Source organism: Pteronotus mesoamericanus, unplaced genomic scaffold, assembly GCF_021234165.1.
Source record: "Pteronotus mesoamericanus isolate MK-2021 breed Mesoamerican mustached bat unplaced genomic scaffold, CSHL_Meso_final contig_25, whole genome shotgun sequence".
NCBI classification, from domain to species: Eukaryota; Metazoa; Chordata; class Mammalia; order Chiroptera; family Mormoopidae; genus Pteronotus; species Pteronotus mesoamericanus.
In genome coordinates, this window is record NW_026555105.1 from 3065919 (window position 1) to 3084895 (window position 18977).

At 54.9% G+C, this 18977-nt stretch overlaps 1 protein-coding gene across 1 annotated transcript; it reads right to left on the reverse strand.

Moving 5' to 3' along the window:
* Positions 1–16134: 16134 nt before the first annotated feature.
* LOC129070411 (protein FAM209-like) lies at positions 16135–17767 on the reverse strand. The gene is made up of 2 exons (XM_054573353.1): positions 17519–17767; positions 16135–16398 (listed from the first exon to the last, which is right to left on the reverse strand). The coding sequence occupies exons 1-2, from the start codon at positions 17765–17767 to the stop codon at positions 16135–16137; spliced, it is 513 nt and encodes a 170-aa protein (XP_054429328.1).
* Between the last annotated feature and the right edge of the window lie 1210 nt (positions 17768–18977).

Below are 18977 nucleotides of genomic sequence, written 5' to 3' on the forward strand. Positions count from 1 at the left end.
GGAGGGAAACAGCCGCGACCCAGCAACCTCAGGCGGATCGGGCGTCATGCCCGCAAAGCACCTGTTCGGAAAGGGTGCCCACGCAGAGCCAAGGGCTCTTCGGGAAGGGGAAGAGGAGACCTGTCACCCCACTGATAAGGGTTGGCAAAGTCGGTCCTCCGGTGTTGTTCTTGTTTCCCGCCTTGAACATGGCTACAGTGGCTATAGTTTCTTTGTTTGCCCAGTCTAAGAAGTCTCAGTTATTCTCAAATGACCACTTATCCTTCTCTAGTAACAAAAAATAAAATTGCAAGTGTTTAAAAAAGAAAACAACAAAGGCTACATCCCCAAATTTTTAAAAAAGGCAAAGCCATCAGTTTGTAAAACGAGCAGAACGACAACCTGTGGTTTTTCTCTGGCTTGACCAAGTCACCTGAAAGTGGGTTGGGGGCGACATGCGGGGTGCCCGGTGCGGTAACTGCGGGGGGCTCACGGGGCGGGAGAAGCTTTGCTTTCCAAACCTCCCTGCTGGGACGAGAAACCGGCTCCTGGCTCGAGAGGAGAAAGGCTCATACTCAGCAAGTGAAAATGCTACCAAGGAAACTGGGCAGAAGTCCAAGGTTATGGGGAGCGGCGGTTATAATACCTTTTTTAGGGAAAAAGAAATGCTGAAGAGGCAACAGTTTCTAAACAAGGGCCTGCCCCATGGGCCTTGGGCCGACGGATTTGAGGCGACAAAGAGCCCCGTGTCTTTTGCAAATTCATGTACGGTTTCTACCTAAGAGAAGGAAACCTGGAGAAGAACCTGGAGACTTTTGGAAACTAGAAAAACTGGACTCTCTCTCTTGAGTCCTCCTCCCCCACCCCCAGCCTGGCTTGCTGCGCAATGACCCCAGGCAAAGAAGAAAGCCTTTGCTCCCAGTAAGACTAGCTCTAACCTGTAATTATGGGGGAAAAAAGAGATTTCAAGGAGCTGAAAAATAGTTTCATGTGGATGGGACTGGGACAGGGTCAACAAGATTCCTCAGCAGGTAGCCTGCTACTTCACGGGCTTGCAAAGTGGCCAAGACCTTTGGTCAGGAAAAATGACTTAGAAAACAATACTTAGCCTCTCTGAGTTTAGAGACCAGGGCCAGCAGCTGGGCGGGGCTCCAGGGAGGGCTCCCATGGCTCCCCAAATTCAGGCGCCTTCCCTCGGCCAGCTCAGTTTTAGGGACATTTGCCAGGGAACCGAACGCCCTTTGTCAAGCAGCTTTGGAAACAGTGGGAGGGAAGCAAGACGCAGTCATTAAAGCCCGTGGTGAGGAAGAGAGCTCACTGACTCGAAAGATGTCCTTAGTCCATGAGGGGGCTGGCAAACGTCTTCCGTAAAGGGCCAGGTAGAAGTCTGAGGCTTTGCTGATCGTATGCTCTGAAAAGCAGCCACAGACAATATGTAAATAATGTGGCACCTGTCGCTACAACTGCAGAATCCAGTCGTGGCGACCAGATGGGACGGAAGTCCAGGGTGCTTACTATTGCTGGGTGATCACAGAAGTGGGTGGGCCTCTGAGTGTAGGGGGTGGGCTTCTGAATGTAGGGGGTGGATTACAAGCCAGCTGAGGGGAGGGACGCAGGAGAAACAGCCCGTGCGAAGCATCCTGGCTCGAATCATTGTCGAAGTGGAGGCCTTGACTGAACGGAAACCCCCCCGCCAGCCAGCCGCCACCCCCGGGCCGGGGAGCCCGGGCAGGTGTCCTTTCTGGGGACAAAGCCGGGATCTGGGGCCAGGGGCCATGGACGTGACTCGCACTCGCTGGGATGGCGGCCCCCGGGCTCCTGCTGCGTCTCAGCTGTCACCTGGTCTCCCTGCGGGCTCTCCCTGACCCGGCCCCACCCGTATCCGGGCCTGAACGCTGCAAAAAACGGTATTTGATGTTTTCGTTCCCCACTTTCCTTTCCTCCTTCTTCTGGACACAAGGGTCCCCACTTCCCTTCACTTCCCTTCTCCTAGTCCAGGCCCCCAAGTGGACGCACGCTGGCCGAGGACGGGCCGTGGACCTAGGCCTAAGCCAATCAGCACTCAGCTTCACCTTAGCCACAATGATTGACCGGGACGAGCAGATGCTTTAGAAAGAGCAACAAGAGGCTGTGAGAGGACCACCTAGGCAGCGAGGGGAGCCCCGTAGGACGCTGGCCCCGGGAGCACCTGCGTGGCACCGCGGCGAGCTCAGACAAGGCCTGCGGACGGAGGCAGGGCCGCGAAGAGGGAGCCAGCGGTGGGGCCGGGGAACAAACCCGAGGACGGCACTCGCTCACCTGTGTCCTTGGCGCCATGCCTACCCTGCCCCCAGCCCCCACTTCGGCCTTTTGAGTTATTTGAGCCGATTAAATTTGCATTCTCTTTAGCCATGTCTGGGTTGCAATGAAGAGTCTTAACTGGTACACTGGGCCTCCAGCTCTGGACACATCACGCACAGTTCTTTCTGCCTTTCCCGCCGCGGCTGACCGGGCTTCCCCCGCCTTCCCCAGGCTGAACTCAGGTGTCGGCCACCTTCTGCAGGAACCTTTCCTGAGCCCCGCCCCCCAGTGTCTCCCCCTACCCCCCCGCACACACACATCAGGCTTGCTTGGCCTTCCGTTATTGGTGTTCGCATTCACTCTGTGGACCGGTTTCGGCCTGTATTTGCGAGTGACACCCTTAAACGTCCCTGTGTCCCCCTGCTACGCTGGGGTAGGTCACAGGACAGTGACCACAGACAGACCTGGAGTTTGGAGCTGCACAGACACCGGCTCAAAGCCTACTGTTGCTGCCCGCCAGCAGCTTGAGTCCAGGCAAAGCACCAGCCAGCTCAGCGTCCTCACCTATAAACTGCGGACGGTAACAAGACCCATGTCACAAAGCTGCTACGTAATTCTGCGAGAGGTGGCCCGGAAGAAGCGCCAGGCTGCTGTCACAGAACAGGCCACGACGCCCGCCCGCAAAGCCCCCACAGCCCCGCCTCCTCCTGCTCCCAGCGGCCAGGGCTTCCCGCCCCCACCAGGTGTCCACCAGGACCAGTGGGCGTCTCCCCATCAGGGCCCGGCGGCAGGAGCCACGCATGGCCCAGAGTCGTGTTTCTTTGCTTTTGTGTGCCCTGAAAAACTATTTACGGATGCCAGGACTTAGAAACCACCTCTGTTCCACAGACGGATAAACGGCCAAAGAGAAGGCGCTGTGCGCTCCCTGGAGTCTTGTTCAGTCTTTACCAGGAGGAGGTGTGCCCTCAGCGCCTGGCTGGACCTTGAGGGCATCCTGCTAAGGAAGGAGTTGCACCGAGGAAGAGAGGCACCGCAGGACCTCACTTGCATGCGAAACCTGGACGCAGGGAACTCACAGAAAGAGAGATCAGACGGGAGGGTGAGGGAAATGGGAGAAGGCGGTCGAAAGGTACAAACTTCTAGTTCTGAGATCAGGAAGTCTCAGGAGTGTGATGTGCAACAGGCTGACTGTAGTCCGTATATTTGTGTGGTATATTGGAAAGTTGCTAAGAGAGTCGATCTTAGTTCTCATCACAAGAAAAAAGCTGTGGCCGTGTAGAGGGGAAGGATGATAACCAGCCTCGCTGAGGCTGGCATTTGGCAAATAGATACATGCGGACGCCTGAAGTCGACACAATGTTGTATGTCCATTATATGCTCATAAAACTGGACAAAAGTCAAAATTACTTTGTTTCTCTGGACATATAGAACAAATACATATACATGTGCCTGTTAGGTATATACAAATTCACATACATGCATGAATGTGACTGTTGCAATGATTTCAGGCTCTGGGGGGGTTTTTTTGGAAAGAGTCTTTTTTCTTTTCTTTTTTTTTTTTTTTGCTTGGCTGCCTGCATCTCTCCTCTCGTCTTCCCTTTACCCTAACTCCCCACCCTAACATGTAGCCCAGGTTAACAGGCTAATATTCCACACTCTCCCTGGGAACCCATGTATTCTTATGTCCATCGACTGACTGCCTTTTTCCTCATTGTTTTTCTATCCTGGGATTCCGTTACACATTCTTGCATCTTTTCCTCGCTTAACACTATTGTGTGGAAATGGTTCAAGGTCAATTGATAACCCTCCTTCATTCTTCTTACCTGTTGCAGAATATTCCAAGATGCAATAATCCTTTTCCTGGTAATAGAATTCTGTCCCTGGAAAACCCAAGATAGCCCTGGGTGGTGTGGCTCAGTGGATTGAGCTTCGGCCTAGGAACCAAAGGGTCGCCAGTTTGATTCCCAGTCAGGGCGCAGGCCTGGGTTGCAGGCCAGGTCCCCAGGAGGAGACGCTCAGGAGGCAACCGCACATCGATGTTTCTCTCCCTCTCTTTCTCTCTTCCTCTCTCTCTAAAAATAAATAAACAAAATCTTTAAAAAAGAAACCCAAAATACGCTTGTTTTTTTTTTAAACCCAAAACCCTAGAATAAATAAGAGATTTTGGTTAGGGCACTGGGTTTAACATAAATATACAAAAGCGACCTCTGTCCTATACCCTAGCGCTAAACATCTAGGAATAAAATTAAGGAAAAAAAAAAGTCATTCCCAACAGAGACCAAAATAATAAAACACTTAGAAATAAATTAAATAAGAAAGGCATGGTGCCTTATGAGGAAAACAAGAACATCTTATTGACGTACATTGCAGAAAATTGGAACAAAGGAGGAGACGCACCATGTGTTAGGGTAAGAGAAGGTAAACCTTATGATATACATTGAATACCATTCTAATTCAAATTCCAGTAAGACTCTTTTCTCGGAGGGATTATATTGTGAGTTGTGCGTTGTTTTTTAAGAAGATACGTTGAAGCCCTGGCCCGCAGTACTTATTAATCAGGCCTTCCTGGGGAACGGGGTCTTGGCAGCTGGAGTCCCACTGCAGTAGGGTGGGCCCCTCCTCCAACAGGACTGGTGGGTGTCCTTCTAAGAAAAGGAGAGGAGACACAGAGAGGGGAGAGCTACCTAAGGACAAAGGCACAGATAGGAGCCATGAGTCAAGGAACGCCAAGGACTTCCGACAGCCACCAAGAGCTGGAAGAAAGATGTGGAACAAACAGATCCTCCCCGGAGCCTGCAGAGCGGGTGTGGAGCGTGGCCTCACAGAGACCCTCGGGCCTGGGCTCCTCGCCTCCAGAACCACGAGGGAACAAATGTCTGTTGTCCGCAGCCACCCAGCTTGTGGTATTTTGTCCTTAATCTGACACAGGTGGAGTTAAAGAACTGCTGAACGAATGAATCAAGTTAAAGCCCGGACTCTGATGAGCAGATAGACATTTCCTTTGCCAGAGAAGAGGGTCTTCCTGGAAAACTCCCCCACCTGCAGACCTAAATGTGTAAAGAGCGGAGCAGAGGGGTCGCCCAGCACCTCTAGCAGGTGTAGGAGGGCTGGTTCTGGGCATAACGCTCTCTCCGCGGGCCAACAGCTGCCCATGCTGTTGCAGGATCTGCGTCCTGGTGGAGACTGCAAGGTCCGAGGAGAAGTTCCAGGAAGGCGGTGGCTCCTCCCACCATGGCTCCCCCGGCCACCCCCCAACACTCCTGTCTCCACCACTTGCCCCAACATCACCCTGTCACGCAAGAAATGCAGAGGATGATAAGGCTCCTCGCACAGGCTCTCAGAGCTCGGAGAGCTGGGGCCGCGAGGAGCGCAGTGTGTTACGGCCCCACCTAAGGGTTTTTGCTACCTGCACTGGTGAGAACTTTCCTCCGTGCACGGTGCCCTCAGGTCCCCGGGGCCAGATCAGTGGCAGCAGGTCCATTCCCATCACTCATGCACCAGGCGTGGCCCAGACATGCAGCGGTGACTCACATCACACGGTGCCCGGTTCAGATCACACGGCACCAGCGTGGGCCCGCGGTGCAGGGAGGGGGCGGGTGAGGAACAGGTGCTCTGCAGGCCAAGAGGGTGAGGGCGGGCTCTGACTGGCGTGGAGGACACAGGGCCCGGGATGGGGGGGAGGGGGAGGAGGGCCAGATGGACGAAGCCGCTGTGGTCCGCCCCTGCGAGGGAATAGTACTCAGCTGTGAGAAAGAACTGAGCCCTGACACCTGCCACAGAGGCCAGAGGCCGCACCGCCTGGGATTCCGTTTGTGTGCAGTGCCTGGAAGAGGCAAATCCGCGGAGACATAAAGGGGGTTCGTGGGGGCCGGCGGCTGGAGACAGGGATGCCAGGGACCACTAATGGGGAGCGGCTTCTTTCTGAGGTGATGAGAGCATTTAAAATGGGCTGTGGTTGCACAGGCCTGGGGTGTGTAAAACACAGCGCTGATCGGCACACGGGGAGCGCGGGGCGCGTGGGTCACCTGTCAATGAGGTGTCAAAAAAGGCACGCGGGAGCTTAGGGCCCTCTTCACTGGAGCGAAGGGCCCCTCTGCAGGGGCCTTCAGGTCAAACCACAGGGACGGGCAAGTGCCGTTTCCAGAATGTTCTGGCCCTCCTTTGCCAAGATTTGGTTTCTGTGTCCACCCGACGCAGGACGGAGGCAGCGTGGGTTGCCAGGTAACACACGAGGTGCCCGATAAATCTGACTTTCCGATCAACAAGGAACACGTTTTTATTACAAGTATGTCTCAAACGTCGCACAGGCGACACCTGCACCAGACGTCACTCATGGTGTATCTGGAATGGACACGTCCGCGGCGTCCTGTACTTTCCGTTGCTACCTTCGGCCCCTCGCCCGCAAAGCGGGAAGCTCGTGGAATCTAGATTCAGCCTGGGATGCCAAGCCTCGTTCCAACACCCTTCTGCGGGGTGGCCTCAGGCGAGCTCATAGCCCTCTCTGGCCTTCACGTTGGGCCCCGTCACCGGTAACTCGGCGCCTGGATTTTCGCCCCCCAGCAGGTCCGAAATGGGGTTGACGCCTCAGACGGAGTCCTTCCTGTCTCGGGGGGTGACTGCTGCCCGAGTCTTTGATCGGACTCTGACGTCTCTCCCACAACATCTCAAGAGACCCAGGCGCCTGGGACTGCGCCTGTCGGGCCAGAGGCGGGCCGGTGGCGGCCAAGCGAGGACAAACGACACAGAAGGACTCGTGATTGGGTCCCAAGCAGGCAGGCACTGGGCCCCGAGGGCGTTTCTGTATGAGAACTAATGGCCCTGTGTTCAAAGACGGTGGGTCTGCCCTGGCCAAAGGCAGGGAAATGTGTCATAGGTAGAGCTGGGGAGAGTCACATTTTTTCACCTTTTACTCAAAGGATTTTGTTTCCTCGGGCGCCCAAAGGGCCCTTTTCAATGCAATAATAGCGTTATTGCCCAGCACCGACTGTGCCAGGCGCCATGCTGAGGGGTGCGCGGCGGTGTCTGTTGAATCCTTCCCTTGATCCTGCTCTGTCCCCGGCCCCCACCCCCCGCAGACCCCCTGTTGAGATTCAGAGAGCGTGAGGAGGCTGCTTAAGGGAGCACCGCTGGGCAGAGGCAGCACCTCCAGATTCCAACTTCTCTGGCCGTAACCGCGGCCCCCTCCCGCCTGTCCCGTGGCGAAGCCTTGAGTCCCCGCGAAGCCGCCCGGGGCTGAGAGCTCTGTGTCCGCCCTCCCCCCGCCAACCTGGATGGCGCAGCCGTCCCCCGCCCCCCACGCGGAGGGGTGGCCCCCACACTTCCCACTGCACAGTGGCTCTCCCTACAGCCCAGGCCCTTCTCTGAGGACCCTCCCAGCTCCCCCCAGGGCCTGAGAGGGCGAGGGGCGACGGCGGGGCCAGGAGAAGGGAACTTCCCTCTCCCAGCTCCCCCCCATTATCCCCAGTGACATCAGGCCTCTGCGTGGGAACTGCCCGGCTCGCTGTCCTGTTGACAGCCTGGGTGAGGGACTTGAGAATATGCCTGCGAAACGTGCAGGTGACACACCAGGGGCTGTGTCATATCCTGGAAGGCAGGACCGGAACTCCGAGGACAGGCCGGTTTCCGGGGCGTGCGGTGCCCCGGCCCGGCGCCCCCCACCCGCTGGGGGCCCGCACCGCGGTCCTGCTCCGGCGGATGCTGAAGAGGACCCGCGTTTCCATTTTGTATCAGGCCCTGCCCGCCGTATGGCTCAGCTGCTTGGAAGGAACGAGGAACCTCCCATCCTTTTAAAAATTGTCACTGGACCTGCAGATAAGACAAAAGCCCCAGGGAAAGAATGTGGCCTTCCTCCTGTCCTGGAGTTGAGCAACACTGGCCGCGGGCTCACCCCTGACCTGCAAGTTGGGGCGTCCAAGGCTACGAACAGCGGGTACGGGGTGGAGGCAGATTCGCAAGGCCCCCTGCTGCCACCGCCATTTCAGGGATGACAGAAAGGAAGCTCAAAAGGCTGGGTCCCTCGTCCCAGTTCCCACGACAGGGAGGGAGAGAGCCAGGCCCCGCCCCCGGCCGACTGCGGAACCCCAGGCTCCTCATTTAACTCACAAGCCCACGCCCAGCACCTGGGAGGGGAGAGAGGCGGTTTCCCTCCATCGCAGGTATCCTGCCGCCGTGTCCTCCGTGCCTGGCTCCTGTCTCTGAGCAGAACCGTATGAAGGTCACCCATCTTGCAGCCGCGGTGCCTCTTTGTGCCGAGCCGCGTTCCGAGGTGCGCACACGCTGCTCTCACTCCCCTGTCGGTTGGGGCGCACTCGGGGCGTCTCCACCCCGCGCTGCTGCAAATCGTGTGCTGTGGAGATTCACGGGGACGTGTTTGGGGGGGGGCATAGTTCATTTTCCTTGGCACACATGTAGCAATGGAAGTGGGTGACTATAGATGTTTACCAGTTTGAGGAAATGCGGACTGTTTTCAAAAGTCACTGCATACCCTCGCATTCCCCCTGGCGACGTGTGAGGAGGGTCCCCGTGTCCCTACGTCCCCCCCCATCCGCTCTGGTCCATCCTTAGGATTCCGGCTCTGGCAGAAGGGGTGACAGGGCCTCGCTGGGGGCTTGGCTGGAGTCTCCCTGCCGGCTAATGGCGTGGAGTGACGTTCCGCGCGCTCAGTGGCCACTCGTCTGCCTTCTCGGACTGAATGTCCATGTCAGCCCTTTGCCCATTTTTCTATGGGATTCCTTGTCTTGTTTTTGTTGAGTTGTAAGTTTTTATACGTTTTTAATGCTAGACCCTGACACGCATATGATTCACAAATACTTTTCCGTTCTCTGAGTTGTCATTTTAAATTTTTTTAAAATTTATTTTCAGAGAGAGGGGAACAGAAGAGGGAGAGAAACATCGATGTGAGAGAGAAACATGGATTGGTCACCTCTCGCATGCGCCGTGACCTGGAATCGAACCGGCGACCTTGCGCTTTGCAGGACAAAGCCCAATAGACTGAGCCACGCCAGTCAGGGCTGAGTTGTCTTTTTTGAACTTGCTAGTTTCCTCTGAAGCACAAAAGTTTTTAGTGTTGATAAAGTCTCATTTATTTATTTTTCTTGAGTTGATTGTGTTTTTTTGTTGCATTGCTTTTATAATCAGAAAAAAAAAGTTAATAATTCACAGAAAAGTAGGCTCAGAAACTATGCAGTTTAATTATTCGAGAACATTCCTGTCTGCAAGGAGCTAGCAGTCAGCTGGTCTTCCCCGGGGTTTACTCTCAGCGGTGAAATATGCTTTTGTCTTCCTCTTGGGTAACTTTGCAGGTTTCTGGACAAAGTCTTTCATACTCTGGTGAACCAGATGGCCCATTAAACAGCCCTGAATTTAAATGGGGTGAGTCATCACTTAACTGTACTTGGAAATTCTAAAACTAGTCAAGCGTGAGCCATGCCAGGCTTTGTTTTGGGTTCCCTGATCGGCTGGAGGGTAGACACCGGCCCCCTCAGACGGCAGTCGCGCTGTTTGTGGGGACCGTCAGATCCTGCGCAGTCTGGGGACACGGGCACTGTATGTGTTTGTCACAACAAAACCCTGGGGAGGACCCAGACACCCGTCCGTAGGGGGCCGGTTAAACCACGGCACAGGTGAGCTCCGGAAGAACGACACGGCGGAGACGTCGGGAGGGGAGAGGACCGGAACCGCTGGGCGGGGTCGGTTTTTACTCTGCCCGCTTACGCCCAGTGAGCCAGTGAGCGGGGATCTGTGAGCAAAAGACAGATTAAAAGGGGAAAAGGCAAACCACTTTTATTCATATGCCCATGCACGGGCGCTCACAGAAAACAAGCGAAACTCCAAGCAGCAGCAAGACCTGGGGGCTCCCATACCCTCTTAGCGAAGGGAAGAGGGTCCGGGTTTCAAGGGGTGAATTGCGGGGACATGACTGGGAATTTGTGGGGGAGACTGGAGCACGGTAAGGGCCACGTTCGTAAGGTGAGCCCCTGCGGACACCGTCTCCGATGACAAGCGTCCTCTTCTCCCTGGAGGGTTGGGGGGGGCCACCTTGGTCAGTGGAAAACGTCCGTCCTGCCTTCATGTGGAAAAGCGAAGAGAAGACTCTTCCTGCTTCGATGCCTCCAGCGCGAGGTGCTCCTTGTGCCAAAATGTCGTAGTTTGGGGGTGGCCCATCCTGGCCCCCCCCCTTAGGGCTCCAGTCGCCACTCAAAGGCGCAAGGAGGGGGGAGGGTGGCTCTCAGAAGCAAGCACGGGTTTCTGGGGCAGCTTTGGGGGCCCTCCCCCACTTCCTGGAGGGCTCCTCCGTAGCTGCGCCCTCGCCTCACATGGGGGTGTGCAAGGGTGTCCTCCAAAAGGTCCACCCTGGCCGCCTGGCTCCGGAGGGTCCCCCTTTAGTGTGTGTGTGTGTGTGTGTGTGTGTGTGACTATCTTCAAGGACTTTTTTTTCAATTGCTTTTAGACAGAGAGGAAGGAAGAGAAGCATCGATGTGAAAGAGGAACATTCATTGGTTGCCTCCCTTACACATGTGGGCCAGGGATTGAACCCGCAACCCTTTGGTTAGGGGATGATGCTCCAGCCAGCTGAGCCACACTGGCCAGGGCTCCTTTTGTGTGTTGTATTCACAGCACTTGTCCCCTTCGGACGTGCTGTCATATATTAATGCCTGTCACCCCAGTGGCCTGACAGCCCCCAGTCACAGCGTGGGATTCGAATGCCCCACCTCCCTGCCCACAGGGTACTTGGTATTTGGTATTTTTTAAGGCTGAATAAGTGTCCGCTGCCTGTGTGGCCTACATTTTGTTTATCGAGCCATCCATCTGTGGATGGTTGAGTTGCTTCTGCTTCTGGGCCGTGGTGAATCATGCTGGGTGTACAAACGTCTCTCCAACATCCTGTTTTAACTCTTTTGTGTCCATACTGAAACATGGAGTTGCTGGATCATAGGGTAATTCTGTTTTCCACTTTGTTTTTTTTAAATACCCCCCTGAGGATGTTTTACTGATTTTGAGAGAGAGAGAAGTGGAGAGGGAGAAAGAGAGAAACATGGGCGTGGGAGAGAAACATGGATTGGTTGCCTCCTGACCCCGACCAGGGGTCGAACCCAGGCCCGTGTCCAGAGCTGTCGGCCTGACGTCTAACGTCACACACACGCCGGGGAAAGCGCTGAGCAGCCTCGGGGGGCCCGCAGTTCAGTGAATCCAGACGTTTGCCCAACAGAGGCAGCGCGGCTTCCTAAGAGCGCCAGGCGTGAACTCGGGGGGTGGGGTGACCCCCCTCAGCCCAGTCCTCACCGCCCCCCAGAGGGTGAGCAAGGAAGGCGCGGGCGGGGTGGCAGCACCTAGAAGCAGCGGGTGAGGAAATGTGGAGGGGCTCACGCGACAATGGTGGGCCCAGTCTCTCATCTGCTACCCCCCAAAATCTCACTCCAGTTCACCCGTGTCTCCACATCACCCACGTCACCCCTTCGGACGGCCACCCCGGGGCTTCGCCTGGGTGTCTGTGGCGGCTCAGAGAATACCAGACGGAGGAGCCCGGCCTTCTCAGCCCCGGCCCCATCCACCCAGACCCCCTGCCCCGCCTTTCATGAGAGTTCCTGTTCGTAGGTTTTCCAAATGGAGCGGCATTGAAGCACTTTACGTTCTGGAGTAGCATCTTTGCTTCTACATTGTCACTCACCCCCAGAAAGGCTTGCAGCACTGTGACAGGGAGATTTTTTAAGAGGGCAGAATCACGACTCTCATACAACATATAATGATTATGTGTCCAAGATTCTGTATCTTCAACTTACACGTTGTTCTCAAGGGCCCCGGAAGCAACATCTTCGGAAAACGCGCTGTTCTTTGGGATGGGCTGTGCCTGCCACCTAGCGGTAGCTCTTGGTAACTGCAAGGCACACCACACACTGTCACGTCTCAGGCAGGGATGTCCCGCCATCTCTCCACACATTGGTTTAAAAGTCTCTTTTGGCATCTGGTCTGGGCTGGGTGGTTCAGCTGGTTAGAGCAGCCTCACGAAACACCAAGGTTGTGGGTTGGATCCCTGGTCAGGACACATACAAGAATCAACCAACGAAGGTATCATTAAGTGGAACAACAAATCGATGTCTCTCTCAAATCAGTTTAAAAAAAAAAAAACCGGGTGATGCAGTGAGGGTGGCTGGGGAGGGTGGTCAGGGAAGGCTTCTCTGAGGAGGTGACCTCTGAGCAAAGCCCAGAAGGGACAGCAAGGCACCCAGTAGTGTGGCATCTGGAGGGGAAACTTAGCCACCAGGGATGGAAGGCAAAGGCCCAGAGGCAGGCTTGCGTTTGGCCTGGGCAGCTGGGAGGAGGCAGGGCAAAGAGCGGGGCCGTTGCGGGGGGGCCCGCTGGGGTCTGCGGGCCAGGGAGAGGCTGGGTGCAGCCCCAAGGGCCGGGGCAAGCCCAGGGGCTGAAGCCCAGAGCAGCCGCATCTCACATTGTTTATCTGTGTGTTAGAGACACTCAATGGTTTCCTGCGCCTCCTTCACTAAACGAGAATGTGAAATATCACCGCGAAATGTCAGCCACTGATCCAAAATTTTAAAAAAGTCACCAGGGGCCAAATCATACACTACCCACACGACCCAGCAACCGTACCCCTGGGTGCTCATCCAAGAGGAATGACACACAAAAACCTGAGCCCCGTCCTTCGTCACTTCTCTCTGGGTAACAGCGGAAACCTGACAACAACCCAAACATCCCTCCGTAGGCAGATGGTTAAACGCAACAGGCAGGCACGCCGGGCTGGTTGGATGGGTCTCGGGGTGTCCGTTATGCGGAGTGACACAAGCCCCCCTCAAACATCACGTGCTGTAGGGTTCCAGCCGTACGGCGTCCTCAACACGACAAAGCCACAGAGACGGAGAGCAGACGGGTGGTGGCCCGGGGCTGGGGCGGTGGGGGAGGAGGGCGAGGGGGGTTGCAGGGGTAGCATGGGAGAGGCCTCTGAGGCATCGGAATAAGAGGCCTGCCTCTTGGCTGTGCTGGTTGTTACAGGAATTCGCACTGGGATGAAATGGCAGAGTACCCTTCCAACACGTTGTTCCAGGGGCTTGGGTAGTGGGCGGTAGTTCTGTAAGGTGCGACCCCTGGGGGAAGAGGGGTGCTGGTTACCTGGGGGTCCTCTGTGCAGCAGCCCCCCCATCTGTGGGCAATCTGAGCCAAGACCCCCAGTGGATGCCTGAAACCACGGGTAGTACCAAACCCTATTTATGTACATACCTACGATAAAGTGTAACTTATAAATTAGGCACAGCCAGAGACGAACAGCAACTAGCAACAAAATGGAACGGTTATAACAATACACTGCAATGAAAGTCACGCGTGTCTCTCTCTCTGAATGTCTTACTGCCCTGTACGCGCCCGTTTCCTCGCCGAGATGGTAAAGGGCCATGTGGCGAGAGGCGTTCGCGGCTTGAAGTGCAACAGCAAAACCAGCAGGAATTTCTTTTTCCTTCATTGCAATTTCACAGATAGGAGATCCGTCCTGACCGCAGATCTTAGCAAACTTAGCATGAGATGTTTTTTTCCTTATTGAGTTAAGAAACTTTACCTTTTCGCTTAAGAGAAGTGCCTTCCGGCCTCTCTCTGGCACGTTTGAACGGCCAGCATCGCTGCTCCTGTGCTTTGGGGCCAGTAGGGAGTAAGACGAGGGTGACTTGAATGCAAGCACCTCGTCGCCCCCCCTCGACCTCATGATACCCATGTGGCTGCCACGGGGCGGATGCACAGGGAGCCTCTGCTGCGCGGAGACGCCGGACACAGGGACGAGTCCCATCCGGACCGGCCTCGCGAGATTTCATCACAGCCACTCAGGACGGCCTGCCGCGGAAGCCTTATGAATTGTTTGTTTCTGGAATTTTCCATTTAAAATGTTTAGATGGCCATTGACCGTCTAAAACCATGGGAAGCATAAAGTGTACTACGTTTGCAACTTCGCGTGAGTATAATTATTTCAAAATAAAAAGTTAAAGAACCAGGGCTGTGGGCCAATACACACGGGGTGGGAGAGGCACGGTCGCTGAGCCAACAGATTTGTAACCTCTGGTTGCCACGACCAGGACCTCTTGTTCTTCAGAATCTGCCCGTGTTCCCTCGGTCCCATCTCCCTGGTTCAGAAGCAGGTGACAAGGTCAGAGGGAAGGTGCCCACGGCATCCTAGGCATCAAAGCAGCAGGTGGGAAGGTTGTGTGTTTGGGTGTCTGTGTGCTCTATAGATTCTCTATTGCCATGTGAATAATTACCACCAACTTAGTGGCTTGAAACAGCACCCACTTAGTATATCCCGGTTTCCGTGGTCAGGGGCACATGTATGGGGGGGCGGTGCCTCTGCTGAGGGTCTCCCCAGGCTGAGATCCATGTGTCAGCGGGGTCCTCCCTCATGGAGGCCTTTTCTGGGCCACAGGTTTGGCTGGGTGCCTGGGGTTTTTCTGGCTGTTGATTAGGGAGACCTCCCATGGGACCCATCACCTCCCACTACGGCATCTGGCTTCCTCTGGGCCACCAGGGGGGTGTCTTGGCTGTAACAGAGCCTCCTATGAACACAGTGCAATCACGGCAGCAACAATTCCATCCCAGTCGCGGCTGCTTCCCCCACTCACAGGCAGTGGGGGATCAGACGAGGTGTGTGCCACTGGGGGTCATTTGAGATTTTTGCCTACCTCCCTCACCCAGGTATGTGTCACCTGTCCTCCAGGGATGCTACCATGAAGTCCCCCGTCCCCTCTCCGTCTTTGCTCTTTGCAGCCAGGCCTGTCTTGGGTTTCTGTCCTCACGTTCACACCCTGGTGTGATCCCCTCCCCTGCAGTGACTTGTTTCTAACCCGTAGACCTTGGCGGAGGTGACAGGGCCGTCACCCCTGTGTTTTGCTTGAGCAGGCTCACTCTAGCGTCTGCACCTCCTCACTGGCTTTGGAGGCACAGAACCACAGCGACTCCCACAGCCGCGAGGACAAGGATTCCGCCCACCCCCGGGGTGAGCCTCCTGGGTGAGTGCGGCGGGGCAGGCAGCTACGGGGACCCAGATGGAACCGCACAGCAGGTGACATGAGAATTTGAGTTTGTGTTCAGGCAGCAGAGGGAGGAGCTTTAGTACTGAAATCTATACCTCCTGCATTTTTGCATGAAATTGACTGGGTTGAAGATGCTTGGTTTTCTAGGCAGAACTGTGTTCTGCAAAGCCCTGCAGGGCAAAGACCCAGGGCCGCTCTTTGGTTGGTGGGAATCGCTCAACCCAAATATACAGCAGGTTTCATTCTCAGAGGTTTGTGAAGATCGCAGCTGAATGCTCCTCGCCGCCCGCCCCCCCCCCGGGTTGCTTGCGTAGCACATGAGTTTAGCGTAAGCGAGGGGTCCGCCAGCCTTTCCTGTAAAGGGGGTTAGTAAATAGTTTCAGCTTCTGGGTCATATGATTTCTAGGAGATATATATATAAAGCCCTCTTAACTTAATCACTTTATAATTTTTAAATCTATAAAGTTGTCCTTTACAAGGTAACAAATCATAATCAGTTCCATGTTTTGCACAAATAGCTAAGATAAAGACAGCGAGTCTGAAGGTGATAGTGACGTCTCGTTCCACATTTCCTACACTTGGTCCTGCAGGAGCCCTGGCATCTTGACCAAGAGCATCGCCCATGCGACTGTGTCTCTATTGACACACTTCTTGCCACCCACAATTCCAGAAGCGAGAAAGGCCAAACACACATTGATGGCTACGGTGACCGGTTTCACATTTATTTTTTTCAAGTTTAACAGAGGAGAAAAAAAAAATCTCAAATTTGAGATTTTTCTTCAGAATAGTTTTATTGGTTTGCATATCATTTGTCAGCACTCAACTTTTTCTGTCCTACTTTGATACACAAATCCATTCATTCGCATTCTTCTTCGCCCCATATTTCATATATTGTAACATTGTTTTGTGGGTCTGAAGGCACCTCAAAGGTCGGAAGCTTGAGGTTACTGCCATTGGCCGCCGCATCCTTCAGATGCCGCACCCTGGATAGAAATTTCACAAGTTCCATCTCGAGCTGGTGTAAGGTAGTAAACGCGAAGTCTTTGCTGGGGGAAGCAGTCTGATTTTTCTTCAGTGTCGCGCGCAACGAACAGCCTCGAAGGCCAGGAGGATTCTTTTCCTGTCAAGAAAGACACGCAGGGTGAATAACACCGTTGGCTCTGCAGGTGTTGACACAGTTCCAGGACGGCTGGGTTCACCTAAGAGAAGGTGGTTCTAGCATTGCTCTAGTCCGGGGATTGGCCAAGTATGGACAAATCTGGCCCGCCGTCTGCTTTTGTCAATTGTCAATAACGTTTTATTGGAACTCAGCCCACAGCCATGCTCACTCACTTGCGTACTGTCTAGGGCTGCTTTCAGACTAAAATGGCAGAGGTGAGTCACTGCAAAGCTGAAAATATTACTATCTGGGCCAACCCTGCTCTAGCCAGTCTGGACGTCTCTGGAATCTGTGTGTAACAGAGAATGAGCTGCCTGTTCCTGTCTGTCTCCCCATCTGGGGTTCGTGCTGGAGGAAGGAGCTGCTGCCTTTTCACCCCCCTCCCATCCCGACAGGCCTCTACCTTTACTTGGGATGATATCATCTCCATTGAGTTCAGCAACTTCTAGTAAGTCAAATGCTCGGGAAATTAAAAACCAGGCAGTGAATCTGGCTCTGTGAATAATTTTGACCCGAAACATGCCAAGTTCTTGAATCTCTCCCCTATTTGCAAAAATTCACCTAACAGGCTCAACATCAAGCCAAGGTTCCTTACGCCCAATAATCGGAAGGCGGCCTTGCACTGTTAGTCTCAGCTCTGGTGGGTTCGGGGACTACTGTCTTCCCGAAGGCTACGTCAGCAGAGGAGCCGGCCAGCGTTGCCTAGGATCACCAAGTAGGGATGTGGCGTCCTAATTCGCCCTACTTGTCGGTGCCGCCTGTAACAACCAGAGCATCTGTTTCTCTGAGTCTAAGGTTTCTGAGATGGAATCCACGTGGTATAAAGAATGAAGCAGTCTTGCCCCGGCTGATGTGGCTAAGTGGGTTGGGCGTTGTTCCACAACCCAAGAGGTTGCCGGTTCGATTCCTGGTTGGTCAGGGCACATGCCTGAGTTGTGGGTTCAGTTCCCGGTTGGAGGTGTTGGAGAGGCAACCGATTGATGCTTCTGTCACACATGGATGCTTCTCTCCCTCTTCTTCCCTCCCTTCCTGTCTCTCTAAAATTAAGAAAAAAAAAGAAAAAGAACAAAGCCACACTTACCTTACTCTTCTCATTGTGTCCTCGAAACTTTAGAATCACGTACAGTACAACCACAAACAAGAGCCAGAGCCACTTGCTGGCGAGCCAGCCTTGGGCGTGCTCTGGTAGGCTCTGCCTAATCCGGAAGTGCCCTCCGCAGGGCACCTGGCCCTGGGGTTCTTTGACGTTCCCCCTCGCGGAAGAAAACATAAAGGCGCAGCCGCAGGACAGGCACAGAGGCAAGAACAGGCACCATTTCAGCGTCCGCATGGCGAGCAGAGGTGGGGGAGGAAGTTGCTCATGGTGGGTCTGTTTGCCCTCGCACCGGGAGACCGGGTGCCTAGGGCTGGGCCGTGGGTGATGTCACAGAGGGCCCAGGGCAGGGGCAGCTCTGGCCATTGTGATGGCGGCAGGACAGAGGGTGACAGACACGCCGTGGTCCGGGAGGAGGGCCAGAAGGGTCATGGAGACATTTCCGGCAGGCAACAGAAAAGGGAGGGCGGGACGATGGAGTGCGGTCTCCTTGCCAGCCTTCCCGGCCCTGGTGCTTCGGCCGAGGCCTGCGTGGGTCTCGCGTTGGTTGGATCCCGACGTTGTGCTGAACACGCGGCGTGTGCCCCGCTGTGGAGCTGAGAGCCCAGTGAGAGAGATATTAAAGCCGAGGCTATACGTTAGGAGTCGTGGGGGTGTAGCTTGGCCTCTGTTGTTTCTGCAATTATTTGCAATATTTAAATGTTGGGGGTATTTAAAAACCTAGACTTTGGGCTCCTTTTGAAAATACGGGAGATCAGAAAACCCTGGTCCCAGCAGGCACTGCCCGTCAAGGTGGCCGTGTTCTCTCCGCAGCCCCCACTGCTCCTTGCCGCCTCCCAATCGCTGGCGTCACCCGAGTGTGCAGCCCTGGGTCACTTGTGGGTGTAACTTATTAGAGCTGTGACCGGAGCAGCGGGCTAGGAGCACCGCACGAGGTGCTGGCTCATGCGGGAAGCCTCTCCTGAGGAAGACACTGCGGTCGACGTTGGAGGGCCGGGCGGCGGGACTCGACACTTGGACCCGCGTGAGGGCCCCTAGGGGAAGGCACGGTGGGCGTCTGGGCAGTGGAGTCCGCCCACCTGTCCCGAGGGGCCACTGCCGCCCTCCGGGAAGCAGCTGGCCCAACACGGGCGGGCTGGAGGGTGCGCCCGGCCTTTGGCGCTCAGCCGTGAAATCCCAATTCTGCCCCCCGCCCCCCCCACCCCGTGTCCTCACATGGCTCTTGCGGGAGAGTTGTTCCTGGAACCCTGAGCTGCACCATTTGATGATAATTTAACAAAGTGAAAAAGGAAAAAAAAGCAGCAGTGAGTTAATAGTTTAACTGAGCCATATAAAAAATGGATGGGGGGGGGGCGGAAGTGGCTAATCAGGTTTGTCCTGGAAAAATCTGCAACAAAAATCCATTGGTGATAATGCAATTTGAATTAAAATGCTCCTACGTTTGCAA

Coding starts and splice junctions, on each gene's coding strand:
- LOC129070411 (XM_054573353.1), bottom strand. CDS start 17,767: ATGCGGACGCTGAAATGGTGCCTGTTCTTGCCTCTGTGCCTGTCCTGC. Junction 16,399..17,518: donor GACACAATGAGAAGAGTAAG/GTAAGTGTGGCT, acceptor CTTTCTTGACAG/GAAAAGAATCCTCCTGGCCT.